Source organism: Cuculus canorus, chromosome 2 (genome assembly GCF_017976375.1).
Source record: "Cuculus canorus isolate bCucCan1 chromosome 2, bCucCan1.pri, whole genome shotgun sequence".
In the NCBI taxonomy this organism is placed as follows: Eukaryota; Metazoa; Chordata; class Aves; order Cuculiformes; family Cuculidae; genus Cuculus; species Cuculus canorus.
Window position 1 is genome coordinate 113,137,210 of NC_071402.1, and position 27,164 is coordinate 113,164,373.

At 40.0% G+C, this 27,164-nt stretch overlaps 1 protein-coding gene across 4 annotated transcripts in view; it reads left to right on the forward strand.

The window, feature by feature from the left end:
• MYRIP (myosin VIIA and Rab interacting protein) overlaps positions 1-27,164 on the forward strand; it is a 221,138-nt gene that overhangs the window by 167,225 nt on the left and 26,749 nt on the right. For all 4 annotated transcript variants that reach the window (XM_054059793.1, XM_054059792.1, XM_054059796.1 and 1 more), the window contains exons 4-10: positions 6-142; positions 1,827-1,907; positions 2,505-2,602; positions 2,934-3,014; positions 4,508-4,657; positions 17,535-17,712; positions 21,573-22,222. In XM_054059793.1, the coding sequence (XP_053915768.1) occupies positions 6-142; positions 1,827-1,907; positions 2,505-2,602; positions 2,934-3,014; positions 4,508-4,657; positions 17,535-17,712; positions 21,573-22,222 (1,375 nt within the window). The remainder of the gene's footprint in view (positions 1-5; positions 143-1,826; positions 1,908-2,504; positions 2,603-2,933; positions 3,015-4,507; positions 4,658-17,534; positions 17,713-21,572; positions 22,223-27,164) is intronic.

The following is a 27,164-nucleotide window of genomic DNA, read 5'->3' on the forward strand; positions in this document are numbered from 1 at the left end:
TTTAGGCTCCTAAGGACCCAGTCTCTGGATTGGTACTATAATAATGTCAAAAGCCGCTTTAAGTGTTTTGGAAGTGCCAAAGTCCTGAAGAATTTATACAAGAAACACAGGCTGGAGAGCGGAGTTTGTCCTGATGTAATAGGTAAGAAGAACTATGTTGATTTCTTATTACTTTATCTACTTTAACACACACATTGGAAATCTTGAGATGATGTCCAAAAAGGGGTTTTTTTAACACTTTCTTTTTGTAAAAAAAAAAAAAAAGAAATACTTCAGTGGAGAGAGAGAAGAAGTGTCGAAAGAGCTATTTAGAAATTCAAAGGATATTTAATCTTAATTATGACACTGATACAGAAGAACTGTTATCTTCAGTCTGTAAAGTAAATTGCAGTTTATATTTTAGCCTGTTTTTCAAAATTTATCACAGTTCTGAGTTGTCAATGGATGAGAAAATAATTTAGCATTCAACATTTGGCCTTAAGAGCACATTTCTGTGTTGTTTGAAGCAAAGCTTGGTTCATGTAGGATACATTCAGTATCCAAGTATCCAAAACCTTAGGTTGTCCTCTCTTAGAATTTTGCATACTTAAGGATCTGAAACTGGCACATCTGATTTCTGTATTGATGTTTGTAAATGTTTAGAAGATGCCAATTAAGTATTGGCAATTCCCCTTTTAAAACATGCACAATTCATCTGTAACTATGGTGTTACAATGCATGACCTCATAAAGAAGAGTAACTGGAGATATAAAATGGGTAAGAATAAATGGTGCTTGATGTCATACTGGTAAGTTTAGCAAATTACGCAAAACACAGGTAGCTGAATGTTTGAAATTTCATTGGCTTTATTGGACCAGATCCTTTCCTAATTTAATTATTTTGAAATTTGTACAGAAATTTTATTTTTCTGTAGTTTTTACTGTGTCTTTTTCTGAAATTGTATAGGATGGTAGGGGACTGTCTGGTCCTGAGTGAAAATTTTGGGTGTATCTTATGTATATTGGCATAAAAGCTTCTAAGGAAAAGTGACCTATGCATTGAATTCTGATTTATTAGTCTGTTTGCTTTATTGGTATCAAATCAATTCTTCTAGAGAAGATTTCTTAACAGTTGAGAACAAATGTGTATGAAGACCAAAAAATCTGTGTCAGTCAAGCCTGAAGGGAGACAAAGGAATTAAAAACCATATGAATGGATCCTTCAGAACTTTAATACGATGTGTTGCCTTTACTTAAGCTGTACTCTCACTGAATTTGTCCTTGAATTGAAGTGTGAACAATGCAATGATGAGTTGCAGTTGCATGTGCGCTCTCTGTGAGACCTTTCTAAGGATGGCCTTTGAGTCTAAATGTCATTGCTAACTTTCTTCTGCTCTCCATGTCACTTTTAGGTAAACCTTTTGTTCCCTTTGAAGATAAATACTAGTATACATGTCTGGGATTTGGCTTATTTATACAGCATTGCCCTTTAAAATGTAGGATCTATTTCAGTCCCAAATGTCATATTAAAGGCAAATTCCCTGTACTTAACTTCTACCACGTAACTTCTATTTGTAGCAGCTTCTTCCTCTTTCTTTTACTGTACAATTAATTTTCTCCATGCAAAATGAATGAGAGGTGTTTTGTATAAAAGCAGTAAGGTTTTGTACAAAAGCTGCTACAATCATGGTTTATACAAAAGTTACTAGGAATTTTCCAGTTATCTCTCTTTGTGTGCACTGCCACCGTATCTTGAATGAATATTCTAATCTGTTAATGCCTCTGCTGCTAATGGATACTTCTAGTATTAATGTGCAGCACTGTCTTGTACTGTCTTTTTTTGAGCAGAAGGAGGTTTTTTTGAAGGAAGCTTTGAAAATGAAGGAAGCATTTGTGGCAGTGACTCTACGTTCTACCGACAGACAGAAGGTATGCTGCTAAAAGCTCATTTGGTTAAAACGTGGGCCTTATGCTTCGAATTACTGGACAAATAGCCTAGCGTGCTGGCAAGTCTTGTTCACAGATCCAACAATCTTTTAGCTGAAACATCTGGCAAGATACCAAAAGTTCTTTGCACACCATGCTGGGATGTCTTGCTTCAGTTTTACAGCTAATATACATTCATTCTGGTGTGATTTTCTTACTTATCAGGTTTTGTTACTTCTCTCACGTTTCCTTTCCTATGCTCACATACTTTTTTCATTCTCTTTCTTGTATTCTTTTGGTGTTTATAGGAAGTTTATAAGCTTCCTTCCTATGATTTCCTCCTAACTATTTTGCTGGATTGTAAAATAAGCAACATGGAAATATTGTGGTTTATTCTATTCAGTATTTACATTTAAGAAGTAACATAGAGAGCAAAACAAATTTCTCTGAAGAAATTAACTTTGTCAGGGACAACCTAAGATTTTAATATATGTCCAGAATATAAGTCTGAATTTTGGAGCTTATTATGCAATTATAACATATATGTTATATATGTACATATATAAAGAACATGGTGTTTTTATCTTATTCTTCACCTAGGACACAGCATGATGGATACCCTTGCTGTGGCCTTACGTGTTGCAGAGGAAGCAGTGGAAGAAGCCATTTCTAAGGCAGAGACCTACAGTGACAGCCTGGTAACATTTTCCCAAAAAAAGTATTAATTTAAATAGAAAAACTAGGTTTCTTTTAATTTGCGTAACAGTACAAAACCAAGTTAAATACAAAAGAAAATATCATAAAGAAGTAGTGACTGTCTTGTGCCATACCTTAAGAATTTGGTATGGTTTTTATGAACTTGTATCCCAGATGCATGTTACATTTCAAAAGTGACATGCAGTATAACTGCCTGTAATTTCTTCCCACAGTGTCACTAGGGCATATTACCCATTTCCTGATCTATACCATTTCTGTGGAAAGGTGGGTTTTGTGTTATTTTAGCAACTACAGATACCCGTTTTCATGCAGGACAAGCAGAACGAGGCTTGTTACTTGCAGGAACACAAGGAGGACCTCATAGAAGAGTTGGCCACAACCATCGTGCAGAAGGTATGGTATGCATGCGTTTTTTCCTTAGCTTGTTTGATAGCCAAAACACAATCCTGTAGTCCGGTGAGCTCTGACTCTGCTAACAGCAAAAAGAATAACACCAATGTAGAAAGTACAGAGCAAATGACAAGTTGCAACTTCAACTATCACAGTTAGGCTTAATAAGCTACAGCTGACAGAGATATCAGTTTAAAATTAAGCTTAATCCAATGCCTAAACTGATGACCTACACCCTTGGAGCTGAGAGGTACCTCTCCTTCAGATCTATGATGTTCTTGCTTAGAAGCGGAGGCCTCTGCTCAATGGAAATTTACAACTGTACTGGACTTCCTAAAAGGCACAAAGTTTTCCAACATAAAGTATTGATCATACCAACTTTTTGATAAAGGCTTATGATCGTATCAACTCTACTGTAACACATACAAAGAAAACATCTATCATTAAAATAGAATTCTGTTAATGATGTTGTGAGAGAGACACACACAAGAAATCACAGAACGCCCTGTGTCTGTTTTTTGTGGCTTTTTCCAGAAAGCTCATTTCTGCAAAACTCATAGCTAGCGCTGATGCAATACTAAAATGGAGAAGTAGTGGAAACAAATATCCTTTGAGTTTGTCTGGACAGTCTGGAGCAAGGCGAGATGAGCATGTACAGAATGCTGCTGAGCACACATGATCAGTTAAAGTAACCACTCTGCTAAGTTAGTCTCCCTCCATATGAACTAAGCTAATTGCCACATCTGTGTATGGGATCACGTACCACAAGAGGAACATATTACTTGTAAGGCTATCAAGAAAAGCCAGAAGAGCAGCAGCTCAATGGAAAACAATCTGCCTTCTTTTTTAATAGGGATGTTAGAAGATTAATTCTTCTTATCAGGTCTTTGATAATCCAGAGCCTATCTCAGCCAAGCTTGAATTGCTATTACTTTTGTCAAAAGCTGCCTAACAAGATCTTTTATTCCTTAGGATAATATTTTGTAGATATTTTAAATTGGAGTCAGAAAAGTTGTGGAAATTAAATGTAGCAGGATATAATCTGGTACTGTAGGGAGACAGATAGTCTATTTGGTCTCTCTCTCTTAAGTCAGCCTTTTTAACTCTCCCATAACTAGAGTTTTATGTTTCTTTGCAAACATTCTAGTCTGAGGAAATACGTGACACTTAGATGCTGCTAATCTTTGAAGTGTTACTGTAGGAACGGTTTTCCATGTTCATTTAATTCACATCTGATTTTCCTACAGGCACTGATTATGATTTATTTTATTGATGCTTATGCACTTGCAAGCAGTATGATTTCAGATGAGAAATGCATGCAGGTTGTCAGAATCATCCTTGCATGAACTGGAGCAAAAGCAGAAGGAAACTCTAAGTTGTTCCTAGGTGGTTTGCCTTGAGAGAGGGCTAATGTACCTTTTCTCCATACAACTCAGACAGTGTTTTCGAAGCACTTTTTCTTCTCATCTCCCACCCCCTGTCTCCCTACCTTACAGATTATAAAGAAGCAAAAAAGCAAAACAGAGCAGGCTGAGGCTGACCTTGAATGGCCACCATCTAGGAGCAGTGGCCTAGCGTCTGTTGCTGTCTCAGATCAGAGTATGCTGACTTTTCCAGGGAGCCGCAGGGGGTCCTACACATTGTGGGTGAGTGACTTAGCACAATTAATGATGTTTTCTGCTGCACAAACCTGAAAGACTGAAATCGTAGATAAGTATACTTACTGTCTGGAGTGGTACATAGAGACTTGCAAAAATCAAGCATTAAACCTGTGTCTAGACAAACTGTTGCTCAGTTGCATGCCTTCCTAGTGAGCCATGATCACATCACAGACATGGTGTTGTATTGGTGAGTGTGTTGGGGAGGACTCAGTTTGTGATACAAGCAATCTCACTGCTTGATTTGAATGCTAACAGGACTCAGTGCCTCAGTGTTTATTCCTTAAAATAGGTTTTATGCTCACTTAGCTTTTATTTGAATTTTTGCCGAATGTTATGTTTCTTTTGTACAATGTTAGATTTCTGTAATGTTTGTTCTTCTCCTTAGCCATCTTAAAGAAAACAACCATTAGTAACAACAAAAAACTAAACCCAACTGCAGAGTGCTATTTATGTCTTACACTGAAGAGTATTACTCCCTTCTTTCACTTATTTCTCAACACAGTGCCTTTAGCTCCTCCTGTAAAGCTGAAGAAAATCTGACAAGCTGCATTAGCAACGTTTTAAGAAGAGCAGCAAGAGGAGAGAAGTGAAAATAAGCAGCATAGGCTTGGACAGGCTGTTTCACAATTGGAGAGGGAGGACAGTGACAGATGAGTTCCAGTGCATTTTGATACAGTGGTTTAAGCTACTGTTCCCAAGTGTCCTGCTGCTATGCTAGTAACCAACTCTCCCCCACTGAGCACAGCCAATGGAATTGAACGTTTGCTGTGCCTTAGTTCCCAGCTAAGTTTGTCAGTTTACACCATCAGTGAAAAGACACTTATGCCAGAATGTAAGACTGTGGGCCAGAATCGCTAAGATATAGACTCATGTTGTCATACCCCACTTATTTACAAATTGAAGGAGTAATACCTTTAAGCTGCTGCTGTAAACCAAGTGATCACAAGTTAGGATGAGTGTGTTCAAGTGCTGTGCTCTCTAGCTCATAGACAACTTGCTTGTGGAACGTAAGAGCCAGGACAGGGAGAGTTAAATTTGTGTGTGACTCCAATGAGTTTTCTTTCTGGAGTTTAGGGACAAAGGACCTAGTGGAACATGATGTTCAAATCCTCAGTTACCAGAAGCCTGCTGCTCTTCTACATTTGGAGAGTTAAGCTTGAACTCAACACATTTTGAAATTCTGTTCTGAAATAACAAGTTTGAATCCCAAATTTTTGCCAGAGGGAGGCTCATTGGTTTAAGAAATAGTTGGCTTTGTGGAAAGTACCAGAGGAGCAGAAATGTCATGCTAAGGTGAGAAAAGCCACAATGATCAGCTTTAAAACTTCTGCAGCAATCAGTCAGTACTAGAGATCTAGATGTGTAAAGGGCTGTATAATGACTTTCCACCTCTTTACAGAGTCTTCCACCACATTTGACACCATTTTGTCTAATTGTCTTCCCACAGTGCATTAAAGAATGTGAATTAATGTGGCCATCTGGTTTGGTATCTCTTCCCCTCCCATAAATTCAGTTTCTGCCTTTTGCTTCGCTAGGGTTGTTTTGTTGTTTTCTTCTGTTCTTTGAATTTTGTATGTCTTTATTATTGCTTTGCTTTGAATAGCAGGTAATTTTCTTAGCATGATCAGACACTCTTGGAAAGGTGACATAGATCCTGTTGCTCCCGTAGCTAATATAGTGGCAGCTATGTTAGCCTGTTAGGCTAGCAGAGGCAAAGTGATAGAAGCTCTAACTAAGGGTCTGCTGGAACGTGTACTGAAAGTCAATTTGTAAAGAGGAAATGAAGACCAGTTACAGCCTACTTGATTCTCATCAGCAGCAGTGGAACAACCTAAATTCCTTTTGCTGGAAATGATTTCCATTCAGCTTTGCTTTCATTCAGCTATTAATGGTAAGCGTGCATCTGTCAGCAGATTTGGAGGACTAAATTGCATCAGTTTCTCCTCTCTATGTCCTTTGAGAAAGTTACCTTTTCTGCCAAAAGAATTATGGTATTTTTTTTTTCATTACAAAACAAAACGTAGGTTCTACAAAAGCTGGAAGAGAGGGCATATGGCATATGCCCTTTCCAGGTAAAGCTCCTTAGTCCAGGTGGACTTTGGAATTCTTGAATCTGAGCTTGTAACAGCATATCTTCACAGTGTTGACTTCAAGAACTTTTTGTATTTCATAACTGATAACATTATATTGACCTAAAACTCACAAATTCCTCATTTGTGGAGACATCCTACTGTAAAGCTGTGTATGTTGGCTTAGTTGGCTTTGAGCAGAGCTCTGCCAGTTACAATAAAAACCGTTTCTTATTAGTACATGCCACAGCTAACCAGGGGGCTCTTGCAACAGGTTTATTAGGGCAGAATTTCCTAGTGCAACCAGGGTTTTTGTAGGCAGACTGTGAGGACACCACAAACCCAAGGGAAGAAAAAAAAGGAAAGCATGCATTTTTTTTTTTTCTGTAAAAGCTACCTGGGTTGACTGTTACTGAGTTTGAGTTATGTACATAAACCTGTTTCCCAGTAAGGATTATCTAAGTGGAGCTTCCTCTGTTTAAGACTTTGTTACCTGGCAAACAATTAATACTTGAGCAAGGAGAAGCAGGAGAGATTTAAAAAGGGAAGAAGAAACATGATTAACAGAAAGACAGACGTGTAGAAGAAAGAGAGGTAAGAGACAAATCTTAAGGCAGTTAAGATTTCATAATTTTAAACTGGAAATTTATCTTGGAGCAAATATTTCTATTTGTCTTCCGTCAAGTAGATAATACACGTGGTTTCACTAGCACAATAAAGCTAGTGACATATGGTTACTTAGCACAGTCGCATACAGTAACACCAGCCATTAGAAACCTGTGTTTATTATTGCATTAGATTTCATTACCAGTTACTTGCTTACAATGTGGGAAGGAGCTGCAATAATTCCAGATATACCTGTGGGGTTATAATTGCCAAGCAATTTTTCTTTTCATCGGAGCTATTTCTGTGCAGCTCATCCATATCAGCTGGAAACTTCCGGTGGGCTGTGAAAGCCCTGCCTTACCTCCCTGCTCATCCAAAATCACTAGTTTTGAAATCATCATTAAATAAGACCACCCGAGGATCTATAAGTCTATGGGATCTGATGAGATGCATCCCAGAGACCTGAGAGAATTCACTGATGTGAATGCCAAGCCACTCTCCATAATATTTGAAAATTCATGGCAGTCAGGAGAAGTCCCTGGTGACTAGAAGAAGGGTAACATCATCCCCATTTTTAAAAAGGGTAGAAAAGGTAACCCTGGGAACTACCAATCTAGACAAACTGGAGAAATGGGCTGTGAGAACCTCATGAGGTTCAACAAGGCCAAGTGCAAGGTCCTACACCTGGGTCAGGGCAATCTGCAGTTTCATTACGGGATGGGGGATGATGTGATTGAGAGCAGACCTGCAGAGAAGGACTTGAGGGTGCTGGTCAATGAGAAGCTCAACATGAGCCAGCAATGTGCGCTGGCAGCCCAGAAGGCCAACCATATCCTGGACTGCATCAAAAGAAATGTGGCCAGCAGGTCAAGGGAGGTGAAACTGCCTCTCTATTCTACTCTTATGAGACCCCATCTGGAGTATTGTGTCCAGTTCTGGAATCCTCAACGTAAGAAGGATATGGAACTGTTGGAACAGGTCCAGAGGAGGGCTACAAAGGTGATCAGAGGAATGGAGCACCTCTGCTATGAGGACAGGATGAGAGAGTTGGGCTTGTTCAGCCTGGAGAAGAGAAGGCTCCAAGGAAAACTTATAACAACCTTCCAGTACATGAAGGGGTGTACAAGAAAGCTGGGGAGGGGCTTTTTACAAAGGCATTTAGTGATAGGACTAAGGGTAATAGCTACAAACTGGAGGGGGGCACATAGACTAAACATAAGGAGGAAATTCTTCACAATGAGAGTGGTGAGGCACTGGCACAGGTTGCCCAGGGAAGTTGTGGCTGCCCCATCACTGGAGGTGTTCAAGGCCACATTGAATGGGGCCTTGAGGAGCCTGATCTAGTGGGAGGTGTCCCTGCCCGTGGCATTGCGGGTAGGAATTAGATTATCTTTAAGGTCCCTTCCAACTCAAACCATTCTATGATTCTATAAAATTATACTGCCTCTTTGGATTATGTAGTAAATGCTGTATGCAGAGAACTTCAGATGTGTAAGCTGGGGACAGCACAATTCCAAGAGACCCAAATGCCTGAGACCTGCAAAATCACTCCCTCACTCCCTCACACTCTCTCTCACACACACACTCTCTCTCTCACACACGCGTGTGCGCTCTCTCTCTCTCTCTCTCTTTCTCACTCTCTTAAATGATTTCTCCCTGAAATATGTTATTGATTGTTTAACTGCAGTACTATGGTGTGGTAGCAGCTGTAAATACTGTCTTTCCTTTTTTCCTCTTAGGTTTCTTTGAGATCTCTTTCTCATGCTAAAAATAGTGATACAAGGCTGAAAGTTTTATTTCCTTATCTCATGAAGAGAGATGGATGGCACCATCTGTTTCTCACTACTAATAAGCAAAGGCTGTGCACTGTTGAGACAGGTGTAGTTTAGAGCAATGGGTGGATGCTTCTCTGCTCTCTCAGTCCATTCCTCCCACCACACACACACATAAGTCACTGCCAGTGAGAGCAAACAACCAGTTTGGCATATTGTATCCCATTTAAACACTGGTGGAATGCAGGCATCCTGGTGTGTTCTAAGTGCTGTATTAGTGGTCTTTATTTTACAGCTAAAAAATTGCATATATAAACAGAAACTCATCCATAATTTATAGTATATAAAACAGCTAGGGGTATAGGGAAAAGGAGTATTTCATTAAATACACATTACGATGCACCTCAGGGGAAGCAGAAATTTACTGGTTAAGCTAATTATAAGGTCCACAGTGTACTAACAGTTGGGTTTGGGGTTTTTTTTTTTTCCTTTTTTTTCCACCCTTTGATTTATTTTGTGAAGGAACGTTCCACAAGCCTGAGGTCCAACACTGCTTTGGAAATCCCTGGAGGTTTTGCAGGTGCTTTATGCCTTTGTAGATTTGTCCCAAACAAATATTTGAAGAAAACCTTTTTGAGAAGGAATCATGTTTAGCAGTCAAACAACACAGTAGGAGAGCTGCTGCAGATAAGAGAGGTGATAACACTGTAGGTAGTTGATGTCATCTGACATCACTGCTTACCTGTCAATGACTCTTATCAGAAACAGCATGTTTATGTCTAATAAATGTGTAGCATCATAGAGAAGATAGAGCTTCTAGCTTTTATATGTGAGCTGGAATCAGAAGGTTGCACAAAGTGTATTGCTGGGACCTACTTTCAGTGAGGCAGGTGTGCATTTATCTAGAAATCCATCAGCTGGATCCTGATGGGTTGTTTACTGTCTTGTTTCCTTCCAGAAGCAGCCAACTGCAGCACTGTCTTCTCTGCACAGAATGGGAAAGAACTGTACACTTTGAGTTGGAAAAGCACTTGTATATTGTCACAGCGAGAAGCAAATAAACACAGAACACTTAAGGCTTCCTCTGTCGAGTGGGTGTTGGAGTAGGAGATGTAGTGATTCTCTCTGATAGGCAAGTGCTGAGCACAGCTCTGGAGACAGAGGTCAAAGTGGTTCATCGAAGTTTGTGCAGGGCCCTGAGCAACATGGAAATTAATGAAAAAAATTATTATGTTCCGTAAAGAGTATTCTGTTAGAAAAAAATAGGTGTTCATGTGTGAGGCTGCAATTAGACTTGAGAAATAGTAGAATAGACGTGTGAGAAATACTAACAGGGTACCTGTAAAGGCACTGCTTAGATTACAGTTGCATTGATACATCTGCCCTCTGTTCTTGTCATCTAACAATTGCTTTACCACAAACTTCTATAGACTTGTTCAAGTAAAACCATTACATTGATTGAAATGCATTATTTTATGCTCCTAGCACTTCCCTAAATTCTTATCCCCATAAGTACAATAAAAGGATGTTTGTACCCATTTGCTGGAACCAGTACTTAAATATCGGTTAGTACTAGCTTTCAAATTCCTTGTAAATCCTTTGCAGCCGAAGCAATAGCATTTTCACGTGTGGAGCTCGCTTATTATTTGGGGCAAGTCCCTCAAACACTGTGGGTTATGCTTCTATGTGATGATCTGTAGAGACAGTTGAATGCTCAGCAATAGGTTTATTGGGGAATGATCTTCTCCCTTTCTCCCTTGCAACCTGTCTCTGGGTCCTCACGGTCAGCTAATCGAAACTGAACCGAAATGAATGCAGGCCCAAATGTGGCTTTACATATTATTATAGAGCTGTGCAATTAATACTGCTGATGGTCCCATTCCTGATGAACTGATCATTATATTTGTACTCCTTTTAAAGGGACAATGCTTCCAAAGGGACCAGGTGCCTGAGAGGCAGGTAGGAGGATGGCAAACCCATCCAGAATGCAACTGGGCTACATCTGCCTCACTAGTGAACAGGAAACCAGCTTGGGCTGACCCTGGCAGCTCTAAGGCTTTTGCAGGAGAGGGAGCCATCATCTTTACTTTCTCCCAGTCTGTTCAAGGATTTGCCCTGATGGCTGGGATATCCTAACTAGGGTTTAGGTCAGGATGTGAAGAAGGGAGTTTTCTTTCGATTGAGTGTGAAAATCTCCCATTCATCTGTCTTTTCTTGCCCTCTTTCAGAAGCCATGCGGTTGTTAACAGATACTTCACCACATACAAGATTATCTAAGGAACAGATGCTTGAAACCCTTGGTATTTCACTCCCACTGCTAAATGTCTGGACTGCATACATTTGAGCAGAGTGAAAATCATTTCCAGAGATAAATAGGCTGTGGTGGAGTGGCACCGTTTGCAAGCTCATAGAGTTTCCTTGATGTGGGAGTTTACTTACCAAAAGGTGCATTAGATATTGATGCTTAGGAACTGCTACTCTATTTGCTCTGGTGGATGAGACCTGCTGGTTCTCTCTGTGCATTGATTGTATTCATAGTGCACAGATGAGAAGCAGGCGAGAGATTTTGCTGCACTGCTAACAGTCGTAGGAGTAGAATTTGTGGATAAGGAGAGGGGAAGGATAAGGTTGCATCTAAGTCGCCTGTGTTTGTGCTGTCAATTCTAGGCTGCTTCCCTGAATAAACAAGTTAATCTTCAAAGCCCATAGTAACAGCTGCCCCACAGCTCAGAGCTTGCACAGCACAGGACTCTGCTGCTCACATGCAGAGCTGCCATCCCTGCTCTCAGCCCTGCTGTTGAGGTCCCAGTGTCTGCAAGGGCACCTGCAGCTGCTTTATCCTTGTAGCACCCGGGATTGTCAGCCTCTTCCGAAGTTGTGAGAGTCCTTTATCCCCTCTAAATGAGTACAGAATAAACTGCAGTTACAGTAGTTAAACCAGGCCAAAGAAACAGGGTGGAATAGGAGGGAAGTGAGGAGGAAAGCATGCATTGTCTAGAGTATCCTTTGCAAAGTTCAGTCAGTTGCTTTTGGGATCTATTTTAAATTACTGTTTTGGCTTCTCTTTAGGAGAAAAAAGAATTTACCCATACCCTTTCATCTTTTGAGGAAGAATGTAGAGCAAAAATCTTATATATCGTTACTCTAAACAATATGCATACATGTGAGAGAGTGACTCAAGGTAAAGAATCTGTAGATTATCAACATTAAACTGTTTTTAAGTGTGCTTTATAAGAAGTTGTCTCTGGCTTTGACTGCTTGTTTTTGGTTTTATTTATTCAGTGTTCAGAAGCATGAACTTGTAAATTACTGTAGATAGAAGATGGAATATTTATTTATATAGTAAGCACTGTATGTGATTATTTTTTTTACTCCTTTCTTCATTAATCTTCAGAAACTACATTGCCTTTTTTTTTTTTTAATTTGAAGGGCAGCAGTGAAGCAGGACCGCACATGCAAAAATTATTCATTTTATTGCTAGCCCAGTACAAGATGAAGGCTGAGTTCCATCCAGACATTATAACTATGCAGCAGAAATCCCCTGAAGAGGGTTTTAAATGAAGTGAATAATAATGAGTCTGGAATTTCTTTTTGAAACAAACATCTCACAGCAGATGCCAGTAGGCAGGATTCGGTGGGGGGAGCTCTTCTAACTAAAATGTTTGGAAATGCATGTCAATACTGTAATTATATTTTGCAAGCTGTGCTATACTGCACAGCAATTCGGTGTGCTCAGAGGGAGGAGTGAGTGCATGACCATAAGAAATGACCTGTTGGGTTGCAATGCCATCTGCTGATGTGCTAATTTATTGCAGAAACAGTTGCAATACCTTAGTGTCTGGCTGCAAACATACAGGGCTTTGTAATTCATCACAAATAAATACACCTAAAATAACACCTGGCTGACAGGGTTTTTTTTGCTAAGAAAACAGAATTTCTGGTGAGAAAAGGTGCCAGTAGCTTTAGCTGTGAGGGAAGAATCTTCTTGACCTCTCATGTCTTTATAAATCAGGACAAAAAGCTCCTTCATTCCTGCTTCCTTGTGAAAATCATATTTAGGCTGCTGTATTACTTGAATACTTTTGGAAAATAAAGTGAATTGCCTCTTGTGCACTGAGATCTTTTTGCTGTCTAAGTTTTGTAGGCAATTGGTAAAGAGTCAGGGACATGACTCCTCCATTTGGTTGGCAGATATCCCTTGTTCCAATGTGAACAAACCCAAGAGACTATTGGCGTAGCTGGCCTTATCTCTAGGACTTCTCTGCATCCATGCAGAGGCAAACTGCATGGATCTCCAGCCCCTAGGTAGGTTTCTCAGTCCTATTCCCTTGTTTTGTATTTTGCTTTCTATACAAATGTCTACTAGGGCAAAATGTGCCTTGTGAACATCACAGAGATCTACAGATCTACAGATCTCTGTGATGAAGGGAGGCACAAATGCAGCACAGTAATGTGTACTTCCACTGCCCTGCCACAGGTGAGTGAGGCAGTGAAGTCAGCAGCATGAGCAGGCATGTACGTAGGTTTGGAGCCCATGCCTAACCCCATGCTGTAGCTGCGGGGCTGTTGAGCTCGTGATGCCAGCTGAGCTGAAGTTGATGCAAAAGTGCCAACCAAGATTAGAGCTTTTGCTGTATAACCTCACACCAAATAACTAACTTTCTAGTTTGCTCTTAATTGCAAAAGCAACACAAGGATGTCTCAGTTATTTGCTCTTCAGATAGAGTCATCAGTCAGGCCAGTGATTGATTGGAGATAAACTTATGAATAAACATTTGCTTTTGTGCTCTGAAAAAAATGGGCATATTTATGCTGATGTAGACAGATTTTTCTCATGCCAGGACATGCTTCTGTCCTGTTCCTACAACAGGCTTGGCTATTGACAGTCCTTTTTTGTATCATTGACAGGGTTTCCTGTGGTTGCACCGGTGACTTGAACTCTGTCAGGGATTAATATTTATGCTTTCTCTCTATCTGTACTTGTCTGAGTGAAACACAATTCTACCACTTGTCCTACCATCCCTATGTAAAATTAGCTTTTAGAACAAGAAATAACCTAATCCTCTGCTTTTATAGCTTTTTGAGCATTTAAGCTCTTTTTAATTGAAGGTTATTAGAATGTTATCACTTCTTGATCATTTAAATCTCTCCATATACAAGAACTATCCAGAACTACAAAAGCAGTAGTCAAAAGTAGTTCAACGGCCTCTTCCAGCAGAGGCTGGAATGCAGAGGTGCAGTCAAGGTATTCTAGTTTGGCATTACTTTTTCTCCTTGATCTTTCTGTGACATTGAACCATCTTCAGTGAGAAAAGGTGGTACTTTTAACAGAGCAGTCCAAAACAGATTTCATCAAAGATTCATATAAGGTGTAGAAAAGTATGAGGATGGCCTCAAGCCAAGCTTTGAAGATACCTTTTTTCCCTTGCTGTGTTTGGAGGAATTTACCTGGAAATTAGGAGTAGTTCCTATCTATTTCCTGCTCTCCAAAGACAGCTGACAGAAGCAGCGGAGAGCAGTTTCTCCCTGACCTTCACTGAAAGGTTTCAGCACACAATTTAAAAGGATCAGCTTGATTTAGATAAGATTATTTGAGGCCCTAGGCTGCTATACCACAAGGATCTGTGTCTACTTTCTTTTCTGTGTTCCCTTGTTTTTCAGTGCTTTTTGCCCATCAGGGCCTCCATGCTTATTTTCTCCTTTTTAACATCCTTCAAGCTATAGTGTATCTTCTAGTCCTTCCGAAGGATGTATCTATCTGCCCTACAGTGCGGATGCTCCCAAGCTATCTTTAAATGGCTGAGGCAGTGTTCATAGCAGTGTTGCTGTAGGGTCTGAAGGCAGGATTTGCTCAGCTACTTCAGTGGGTTTCACAGCCTGTGCCGAGTTCCAAGCTTTGAGGGCTAAGCAGCTGGTGAGTCTCATATGAGTTGAGAGTTAGGTGCAGACACTGCCATCACTGTGATGCAGCCTTTACTGTGATGTTTACAAAACAGCGAGTAGGCAGGTGAGAGGCTGCCATTTAAACAAAACACCTCACAAGTTGCAGAAACTGCAGATTTTACATAAGAAAAGACACATTACTATCATTATCTGAGCCCAGGTTATCATTGAGCAGACTACTTACGGTTCTTTCCTGATATTTTCTTTTCTCCTTACAGTTCAATTCTTTACACAAGGGAACACAGATACTAGTGATGAAATTGTAGGATATTAGTTCTTCTGGGTTCTTCGGCCTCTGTTACCTTTCTGTGTTTGCCATATATGTGGATAAAGAATAAACCCTGGGGGGATATTTTTGGTACTGTGAAAATGTGATGGCCACAACAACTTTCAGTGTGTAACAACTTTAACAGAAAGGTATCGGACTATATGGCAGATGTATAGCAGGCGTGAACTGGACCTGATGGGAAGTTCAGTAGTTTTTCTTTACAACAAAGTGAAGTGAGCCACAGAACAGTTAAAACTTGCTGCAAAGTTGTAACAGAATTATTTATATTGTTCATATATTCTGGCAGTACAAAAATCAAAGTTCATGAGCAAATTCCTATAGAAAAACAATTTATGTGCCTGTCTATACTGTGTTAAATTATTAACCTTTTTACAGGGTTAAGGAGTTGAGGAAGACTCAGATGATCCTGGTCAGCTGATGACCTAGTCTGAGGTTTGAAACAGCCTAGATATACACTTGAATATAGCTGGTTCATGAAAGTGACTCATCTCAAGTTTCCCTATAATAAAATTATACAGTAGAATTAGCTTATTTTTAGTAGTTCATGTCACTGAATTTGAAAGGAAATGCTCCAGTGCACCACATTAGGACCTGTGTCTTTGCATGGACAAGATTAACCAAGTTAACCAGTCATTGCAGTTACAGAAAATATTTGGTTCTCCAGAGTTCGGAAGCCAAACTAATCCCTGGTGCTTGGTTGGGTTTCTTTTTACTGATTCTGTTATGAAATCACACTGCTGAGCCAAGGCTACAGCAAGATATGCAGTTAATTAAATCTTCTGGCATGGTACACTGTTCCCACAGAGGAGCATTTCAGATGGAAGGAGGTGCAGGCAGATAAGTGGTGTGTGTTGCTTTCAAGGCATCTGGACTCCCAGCAACATTTATGCTGTCCTGGGAACTGAAGGGACTTGAAAAGAGCTGAACGTCAAGTTATCCTTTTCCTCATCTGCACCAGTGCAAAGCAGAGCTCTGATACAGGCAAAGACTGGCCCTTTTGAGATTAACAGTTTTAGTTAATTATTTGTAATTTGAACATCAGTTAAAATGTACAAAGATTTGAGAGTGCCTGCTTAAAGAAGCTGAGCCACTTGAAAGCATACTTCTTAATGAAACCCTGGTGTATACAGGCAGTCTTTTACTGACTCTGTTATGAAGGCCAAGACAGAGGGTTTGAGTGGTAAAAGCTGACTGTGGTTTGAAAAAGTGGTCTCTTCTGCCATTCAGGCTTCCTAAGCACATGCTGTCATCAAAAGCAAAGTTATTACTTTTAAAAAAAAGATAATTGTGCTGCAACAAAATAGTGTCAGCCAAATGTTAAAACTTGACTCAAGCTGCTGTAATGTTGTTTCTAGAATTACACTTGTGATTTGATATGTGAGAGTGAACTCTCCTGACGTCAGCAGAACACTACCAGCTTTCAGGTTTTGAAAATATAGCCAAACTTAAATCTGACTTCTGTTGCTGGTCCAAGTGCCTAAGTCTGAACTGCCTGATCTATTTGTGTGGATGCAAAGCAAAACCCCTTCCTCTTAGTAATAGTCAGGGCTCATGAACAATCACAATAGTTTTTTACTTCTTTTTGACTTGGAATGTGACTCTCCTAGAAACAGATAGATGTGCAATTGTAGCCCACATTGACTTCATTAGCAAGACTGCATCGAACTGCCCAGCATATTGTGTGATATGTATGTCCTAGCAAACAACAGAATTCTGTTTTAAAATCAGTTGAGTTCCACATCTATTTCTGGAGAACAGGCTGTTTGTTTGCTTTTTTTTAATTTTTAACTTCTGCAAATTGTTACACCAGATGGCCTGTTGAGCCAACAATAGATCATCATGTCTCACCACAGTGGGATCTCTTTCTGGCTAGCTTGAGTTGAAGCATTTAGATATTAGTCCTCACCAAGTACATTCCTAACAACTTCACCTTAATTATTTCTTTCCATCTGGCTCATGGTAGTATAAACAATTTCCTACCTCCTTGATTAGCATCGGAAATGCACATAAATAAGCAATCTAGCACTGAAACAATTCTTTTGAACACATTAAGTTCCATTTCTGGGTGCTAGCATGTCACACGCTTCCATAGGTAACTGAATACTCATATTAACTATGATCACGAGTTTGATAATTAAGTATTTCTATTTTTAAATCATGCTCTTTGATTTTTATTCCCACAGAGGTCTCAGTCTGCATTCTCCTTGGCTAGTGAAGATATGCCCAGTAAAGGACTAGACCCTGCATCATCTGTGACTGAGGCTCTTTGGAAGCAGCAAAAAGATCAATTTAAGAAACAGAAGGAACACAAGCTCTCTGCATTACCCAGCTGGAAGAGTGTGGACAGGCTAAATGAAACAAGTAAATATTTCTAGTACGAATATGATTCTTTTTTTGTTCTCACTCATCTGTGGATTAAATATGACTTAAAGCAAGAGCCTTCTCTAGGCAATTTCTGCTGACCTTTGTGCTTGCAGGGGTCACAAGTGAAAATGTCTGATGATGCTGAGTGTCAAGATTTCATTTGGCTATCTATGTCTTTGTTTATCTTGCCATTGTTTTTTTCCAAGAAAAAGATTCAAACTTTGGGCCTTTGAGGAGTTTATTTTGGACTGTTGGGAAACATCAGGCATCTAATTTGGAGGCATTTCAGAACTTCTAAGGTGTAAGAGCCTAAGGGCCCTGCTTTGTCACCTGGTTATCTGACCTCCAGCTGAAGGAGTCTGCAGCTGTTCACAGTCTCTTTTCTGTTGCACAAGTTAACTGCTCATGAGGTTACGTGGTGAGCCAAACAGTTTAGGATAACCTATTGCACCTGTGTTTTCAATCCTGATGAATTCACCCAATGTAGTGCTTGGTGCAGCCCTATTAACTGCTCCCTCCACACAAGTTTGAGGAAGCTGTATGAGTAGGAACTTCACAAACCGGCAGTTTCCTTACATCTGTCCTCTGTCTTTCCATGCATTAACTGTGGATGCGAATATGGATAATGGATGGTCAGTTTCCTAAGTCAACCCCATTCCTGAATCAGCACCCACGGATAGAATGCAATTCCCTGCTTACTTCAAGCTGACATAAGTACAGGCTATCATTGAAGAAGGTGGCTCCTGCTCTTGAGAGGGTCCCGTTGCCTGTCTTGTTCTGGCAGTAGTACTCATAAGACCACAGGAGTGTAGCACAGACAGGTTGGTTAGTTTTCATCCCCACAGGTAAACAAGGGGAAGGGCTGAATTGCTCCCTGAACAGAAGCCTCTGGCTCCAGGTGGTGGGGAACAGCAAAGCTAGCACACCTGCTGCTGTTGTCTGTCAACAACAGAGTCTCCTTGTTCCTGTTTCTTCTCTTCTAACGGATGTAGAGCCCATCAGACCTCTGCAGCAAATCAGTTAATGCAGATAAACAAGTGGAAAACTTTTCTTTTGTAGGGTAAGTTTACTGATGCTGTAACTCCCACAGCTCGTTCAGTAGGCACTGGCAAACAGAATCAGTCAAAATATGTGTTTGGATGTAATGGGATCCAGGGGTGGAGGCTGCCTGTTAATTTTATTAGTTTACCTGTAAGGACAGTTGATAACCTATGAGACTGAAAATTAGCCAGCATCAATACCCCTCTTCCCCTCCAAAAGAGAGTGATAGTAAAGTAGTACTAAAATCTGGTTTAACTAAGTAGGCATTACTTTGTAAACTGCTCATTCAACCCCTTGTCAGAACTGTTGTTCTCCTGGGCATTTTAGTTGAAGGCCTGTTTTCTGTAAAGCAGTTAATTGGGTGCTTAAATTTAAGAACCCACTTCAATCCCATTGAATTCAACTGTTGAGCAATTTAGTACTTAACAACTGCTTAACCATAGCAGGATGACAAATTGACCAAGTTTTCTTTCAGGTGCTCTACTCAGAGGATTTGTTCTGCTTTTTCTGTCTAAGAACTACATTTATGATGAAATTGTGGTGCCTGTTAAGCTTATAGTAAATACATAATTGTGCTAATTTATGTAAGTATGATCTCACCCATGCAGTAGTAAGCAGCTCTGTATTAGGATATAGAAAACAAAAGAAATTTCAGCCAATTTGGAGTCATAACATAAGAGGGCTTTTTAGTCATGTAGCCAAAAAGCAGTTCACAATTCATTTTGATTACAGTTTGCACTGGTCTAAATGATGACTCAAGAGCTAAATAATGAATCAGTGCTCTTTCCCCCTTTACCGATAGTTTCACAATGACACTTGTTGTATCTGTTTTCACTTAAATAAATTATACCACATACCCAAAGAATTGTGTGCAAAGTCTGCTCTTTCAAGTAAGTGACTTTGGTTTGGAAAATCAGCAAGGGAATATCTGATATTACTTGAAGCTGGGATAAAACTGAGTCAGCTTTCTGAATATAAAGTTCTTATTGGCTTTCCTTTCCACAAGATGATCAGAGGAATGGAGCACCTCTGCTATGAGGACAGGATGAGAGAGTTGGCGTTGTTCAGCCTGGAGAAGAGAAGGCTCCAAGGAGAACTTATAACAGCCTTCCAGTACCTGAAGGTGCTACAAGAAAGCTGGGGAGGGACTTTTTACAAAGGCATTTAGTGGTAGGACTAAGGGGAATAGCTATAAACTGAAGTGGGGCACATAGACTAAACATAAGGAGGAAATTCTTCACAATGAGAGTGGTGAAGCAGTGGCACAGGTTGCCTAGGGAAGTTGTGGCTGCCCCATCCCTGGAGGTGTTCAAGGCCACATTGGATGGGGCCTTGAGGAGCCTGATCTAGTGGGAGGTGTCCCTGCCCATGGCAGGGAGGATGGAATTAGATTATCTTTAAGGTCCCTTCCAACTCAAACCATCCTATGATTCTATGACTAGGAGAAAGCATGTAGGAGAAGCGTTGCCAGCAGGTCAAGGGAGGTGATTCTGCCCCTCTTCCAGGTGAGACCACACCTGGAATACTGCATCCAGCTCTGGAGCCCTCGGCACAAGAGGGACATGAACCTGTTGGAGTATGTCTAGAGGAGGGCCACTAATATGATCAAAGGCCTGGAACACCTTCCCTGTGAAGAGAGGCTGAGAGAGTTGGGGTTGTTCAGCTTGCAGGAGAGAAGACTCCGCGGAGACCTTATTGCAGCTTTTCCATACTTAAAGGAAGCTTGTAAGAAAGATGGGGAAAAACTCTTTAGCAGGCTATGTAGCAACAGAACAAAAGGTAATGGTTTTAAACTAAAAGATGAGGAGTTTGGGCTAGGTGTTAGGGAGAGGTTTTTATGCTGAGGGTGGTGAAACACTGGAACAGGTTGCCCAAAGTGGTGGTAGAAGCTCCATTCCTGGAAACATTCAAGGTCAGATTGAATGGCACTCTGAGCAGCCTTGATCTAATGGAAGATGTCCCTGCTCACTGTAGAGGAATGGGATTAGATCATTTGTAAAAATCCCTTCCAACCCAAACCATGTTACCCCTGAGTAGGCTGTAAAACTCCAGAACTTTCAGCTTAATGACTATCTCAGCTAGAATTGGTTTTCTGTATTTAGTAAACCTCAGTGGATTTATCTTCCATGTCCATAGCTATCTCTGTTTTATCCCAGATTAATTTCTAGCATCTATAACACCCATAGGCAAGAAGCTCCATAGGCCTTGTACCCATTGCATACCACCTCTTTCTTTTATTTGCTTTGAGCCTTGACTTCAGTAACTTCTATTGCTCTAGTAGTTAGATTGGAAGAGATTCCCTTGTCTGTTTTAGTGTGTATTTTCCCAGTCTTCTCTCCTATAGACATAAGAGCTCTGGCTTACTTAATCATTCCTTGAACGGAAGCCATTCAGAACCTGGTGCAAACTTTGTTGTTCTTTTCTGATCCTTTTTTCCATCTTTCCTTTTCAAGATGAGGGACAGGGAACTGCACACAGAATCAAGACATTTGCAAAACACAAGATGCATACATGTTTGTGTACTGATGTGGTCTCAGCCTTTCCTAATAATTCTTTTCAGAAAAAAACCTTTGGTCCAAGTACTCTCACATTTTAAACAGTCATCTCTGTGTCTTTAAGTGGCAGCTTCTGATTAAAAGGAGCGCAGCAGCACGATTGACAACATGAGAGAATTCATGTAGCAGCAACACCTGCATTTCTTCATTCGTTTTGTTGAACCCTCCAATTTGTGGCCGATTGATCACAAACTGGCAGGTAAAATGAGCCTTTCATACTGTGATTGCATAGCAATAATTGTTCTTATTCTGTTTTCATAGATCCGCCTCCTGTTTTTCAAAGCACTGATGGAAACTGGGTAGCTTTGCAGAATGTCACTTTGCCTCGTCCTCGAATGCTCGCCAAACCAAAGAGTCAGGTCTTCGAAGCTTTGGAGAATGAATCCAGCATTGTGTCTGCCTATGATGAGATGGGCTCAGACAGCGAGGATGACTATGATTGGAATGTGGCCTTGAACAAGCTGCGTCGGAAACCTCGACAATTACCAGATGATTTCTATTATCCCAATTCCCAACATGGTACTGAATGGGTTTATGGCAATGACCAGTACCAGGCAGTGACCTCGCCTTCCTCTGGGTTATACACCAATACTGAGACACTGTTTTCTGATTCTGAAACATCTTCAGTAAACTCTTCCCAGGAAGCTAAGGAACCTAACAAACTTCTCTGGTTACAAAGCAGGACTCTAAGTGATATACCTAGAGTGGAAAAAAAACATTTCCACGGAGAACTGGATGTAAATTTCAATCCACAGGCAACCAGCTTGGAGTATTCAGACAGCAGTGAGACTGAAGAAGTCCATTATGATTTAGAAAAGAGATCAAGAAGGTGGAGGAAGAATAAAGCAATTTCTGAAGAATTATGTGAAGGAAAAAATTGCACAAAACCCAACAAGATGAATTTAAGTCAGGTAATTGTGTTGGAGCTTACTGAATGTTATCTCAAAAAGAGCTGGGCAAAACTAATTAGGCTATTCTGGCAATAACATGTGAATTGTGAGTGGGAGGTAGAGTGTTCTTGCAAGCTTTATCCTCCTCATGTCTCAGAACTGAGAAGAAGCAAAGGTAAAGTGTTACATAGACTATGAACAGGCTTTGCCTCTTTCTCAGATATACTACTTCCATCTGAAAAATGGCGTTGTTAATGCTGTAAAATACAGTGGTCTTAAAAAGAAACTCTCAGACTTTGCCAACAGCTAACAAATGTTGACTAATCACCTGTTTGGTTGCATTGTGTTTGTGGTTTTTTTAACTCCTTTGTTCATAGAATAAGAAATAACTCGTATGCCTGGGAATTTTCTATGTGTTGTTTGCAAACGTTCTTATCAAGGAGAAAGCTAATGAGCAGTAGGTATTCAGAAAGGGCTATTTGAGAAATATGGTCCAATTGATGTCTTCTCTTAATTGGCTACTTGATTATGACTTCTGGTGTGTTAGGATAAGTGTTTACAAACTAATTCCATTTAATAATTTTTCATTTGATTAAAAAAGCCAAAACAAAAACAAAACAAGAAGACAAAATAAACAGAATATAACAGGTCAAACTTGAAATAACTGATCATACAACTTGAAGACAGCAAAACACGCCACAAACGTTTCTTTTAACAAGAAGTGTGAGATAACCTGAAAGCAAGGAAGTCCATCTGGAGTTTCTCCAGGCCTAAGACTAATGTTACGTAAGGGATGCAGTTGTCCCTGAAACATTTTTAGCAATGTAGACACACTTCTAACTAACTTCCCAGCTGGATGAGGAGGATACTGACCCCTGGTCCAGTTTCATTTTCCATGTCCTACCTCTCAAATCCTGTAGTTACGTCATTGCTGCAGTAGAGTAATGGTAAGCCTGAAGTAAGGAGCTAAGCTGTCTTCTCCCTACGCCTCTAACTACAAGCAACCTGATGCAATCTTTGAAGCCATCTGAGCAATTTTAGGATGCCTAGAATTGTTTTTCTTCACTAATGCTACTAGCCTATATTTCCCATTGAAAGACATCAGTACAGCTCATCATCAACCAAGATTAGGATTCTAGGATTTCAGCACATTTTTAATGCCGGGTAAACCATTTTTAATTTTGTATCTATTCCATCTGCTCTTAGGAGACAAATGTGGGTGTTTTGTACTGATTCCTATGTAACCATGTCCTCATACATTTATAATTTACAGTTGTTGAAGGGGACTTATGCATGATAATGTGCTCTAATAACGTGTCAGTGACCATTAATAATTACTTAGAACATCAAGAAGAATTTTGGGACTTTCTAGGGACTGCACAAAGACCATATTTTGTGCACAGACTTCTACATTTTCCTTTCTGGCTTTGTGTATTTGTGCACATTCTCTGTGTGTCTCTATTAATGTTGTGGCATTCTAGTTACTACTGTTCTGCAGAGTATAGAGGATCAGAGCTCACAGGGGAGGTCCTGGGGACATTATAGAATGATAGAATCAGTTAGGTTGGAAAAGACTTATAAGGTCATCAACTTCAGCCCTTAACCTAACCCTGCCAAATTCACCACTAAACCATGTTCCCAAGCACCACATCTACAGGTCTTTTAAATACCTCCAGGGATGGTGATTCAACCACTTCCCCGGGCAGCCTGTTCCAGTGTTTGAAAATCCTTTCTGTGAAGAATTTTTTCAAAAAATATCAAGTCTAAACTTCCCCTCTGTTCGTCCACTGGAGGTCAGAAAGGCATGGTGCTTCCAGACATGATGTGGCAGCACCCTTTGGCAGCTTAGTGTGTGCTTCAAAGTGCAAACTGGTACAGAAAATTATTGTTCTTTCAACTCTTATGAGTTGTTTTGTTTCTTAAATGCTGCTTATACCTCTCTGTTGTGTTCAAAATGCAAGGTTTGGTATTCTGAACCCCCTTCCTCTTCATTTTACCCTTCAGACTAAAAGAGACTGTTTCTGCTCCCTTGCTCCGTCAGCCACAGTGGGGCAGGCAGAGGCACGCTGCCTCCAAATCACACCACTGTCTTCAAAGAAATTAAATTCTTGATAGGAAATTTGTGTGTGAGTGGGTTTGCATACATTTAGTTTGTGTTTGGACACACACCCTGGTGGCTGATTTGACATTTGGTGCCCATATTCAGAGAATAGCTACTCCAGCCCCTGGTACACAAGTACTAATAGGAGCAGGAATGGACTGGCTACTGCAGTTTATGTAATAGCAAGGGTGTTGCATGGTTGAACAGTTCTAGGAAGCAATTAAAATGATCATGATTTGAGGTATGAAAATAAATTAGCCAGACATCATCTATATTGCTGAGATAAATGAGATTAAAGGGATGTTAAAATTTCATATAATCCCCGGAGTAAGGTATTGATCTTGATAAAATGGTTGAGGCTGCAGCTGAGAGAGCCCTGTATGTAAATAGTTTGTACAGAATGATTTTGTAGGTGCACAGAGAACTGCAGAGACCATAAACTAAAGGAAGTTTCATTGTGGGGTCTTAAATCAGTTGTAGATTTTCATGTACTGACGTTATACAGAATTTGCAGAAACTATAAAAAATTCGCTTCTAAACCGTGTTGCATCTATACATTAAACAGCAAACAACTGACTGTGTGTAAACTGTGGTGGAGAAACATTTTTTCCTGATTTTGTTGAATTGTAATAATAACATTATTATGCTGCATTGTGACAATAACATGATAATTTGTTTACTGTTACGTTTTCATCAGCATAATACAACAGGATTTCAGTTTAGCAGTCTAAAAGTTGGGGTTTCTTTTTCAAAATTTCAAATAGCGTGGGTTGTTTTCTTGTTTGCTGTTCTCAGAGGCTCACAGTGAAATTAAATCAGGCCCTTTGCTCTCTCCCTGCTCCAAGTCTAGAGAATTGTAAGCATTGTAGCATTCTGGGACAATTGCAATAGTTTCATAATTCACAACTGAATTTCAATTAAAAATTAGGCATTTTTTAAACCAAGAGCCGGTACCTAGATTACGATAATGCTGTGGCAGTTTTTTAAAACTGCTTTTAGGCTCATCACTGAATGATGACTTTGTGACTGTGAGAGTATTCATTGTGTGAAGTCTGGAGTGACTTATAAAGGGAAACCTGAAAACAGGCATCGAGATAGAATCATGGAATCAGAGAATAATAGTTTGGGTTGGAAGAGACCTTAAAGATCATCCAGTTCCAACCCCCCTGCGATGGGCAGGAACATCACACTAGACCAGGCTGGCCAAGGCCCCATCCAACCTGGCCTTGAACACCTCCAGGGATGGGGCATCCACAGCTTCCTTGGGGAACCTTTGCCAGTGTCTCACCACTCTCATTGTGAAGAAATTCTTCCTTATATCAAGCTTAAATCTGTCCCTCTCCAGTACAGATATACTGTATTTGGGAAGAAATTTTGTCACTTTATGATAGGTAAAAGAACAACCTACTTCACTGAGTTGCCTATAGAAATTATGTAAATATGATCAAGAAGCAACTAGAAAGGAACATAAAAAAATATACCAATAAAACTGATGTCTTACTGTAATAAATTCTGATAACCCAGTTGCTTATATAACACGTAGGAGTTATATTCCTGGGGATTCTGAATTGGGAAGTGCAACCTGGTTTTTAATGATCATTAGTTTTCAAGTTACATCTTTTTACCAGGCATTTCCAGTCAAGCCACCATTCTCTGTCAGCTTTCCTTATTATTAGTAATATTAATGCATATTATTAATAATATTGATATATTAGCTTTCATTATCTTTTTGAGTAGAGGAGATGTTGCTTAGTGTAGCTGCAATTCTTATATTCCTGATGGAAAGTGGAGTGGCTTAATTACTTCAAAATAAGGGAAATGCCCTCATTAGGAGTTTGCTTCTTTGATCAGGAGTCCCCACCTGTTAATTACAGCCCTCCTGCCCTGCAGCCAGGTACAGAGTGAGCACTGTTGGACTGCCAGTCCCCACGGGATGGCGCTTGGGGTGTATTTATTGAGAATAGCTGCCCAGAAATTGCACGGGCTCTGACTGAGAAACTGCCTGCAAACCTCAGAGATTCTGTCTTCTCCTGATTTTCTCTTCTGATTTTGTGTTTATCTATATGAATGGAAGTTTCTTTCAAGAGTTTGTAGTATAGCGTGGATTTGGTTCTGAAGCCTCCAAGCCATTACTTTGCTTACTTGCATTATTTAGGTACTTTTTTTTTTTTAGTTTGCTAGGATTATATTGAGTTATCAGCAATTTGCATGCAAGGATTTGGACAGTATGCCTGATGAAAGGTGTGTTCCCTGGTTCATTGTCTGCTGAAGGACTTACATTTGCATTAGAAACACTTGATTTTCTTCTAGTGAGACTAGATTTGTGGCAGTGTTAGTCTGCCAGGCCCTCGCTGAAGCTCTTATTTTCAGATAAAGTGGTAGCCCTTTATTCTTGTTTGCAGATGTTAGTATTGTGTTGCAGTAAATGGGAATTTACACAAAGGTTTATACAAACACAAAGATTTCATTAAACTTACCAGACAGAGACAACGTGTGAACAGTAAAGAATAATTAAGTTTAAGATAGCATCTATTAAATAAATAATAATAATAGTACCTTCCAGTGTATTTAATATTTTTTATTGTTGTCATGGCTTCTAGTGCTCTTTTTAGTCTGTTAATCCATGAAAGAGGTATCATCTCCTCACAAATAGTTCATTGTTACCATCTGAAGGCTCAACACACAAGCCTAGTAGCCTACCAGTAACAGAAACCACAAAGTGTAGTGTTACAGGATATCATTATCTCTGTGTGTAAGCAGGAACTAGCAGCTCTTGGAAACGTAAATACTCCACCTGCTCATTGTAAGGAGGTTGGAAAGCAGAAAGATGGATAATAGACATACTTGAATCCAGCTGTAATA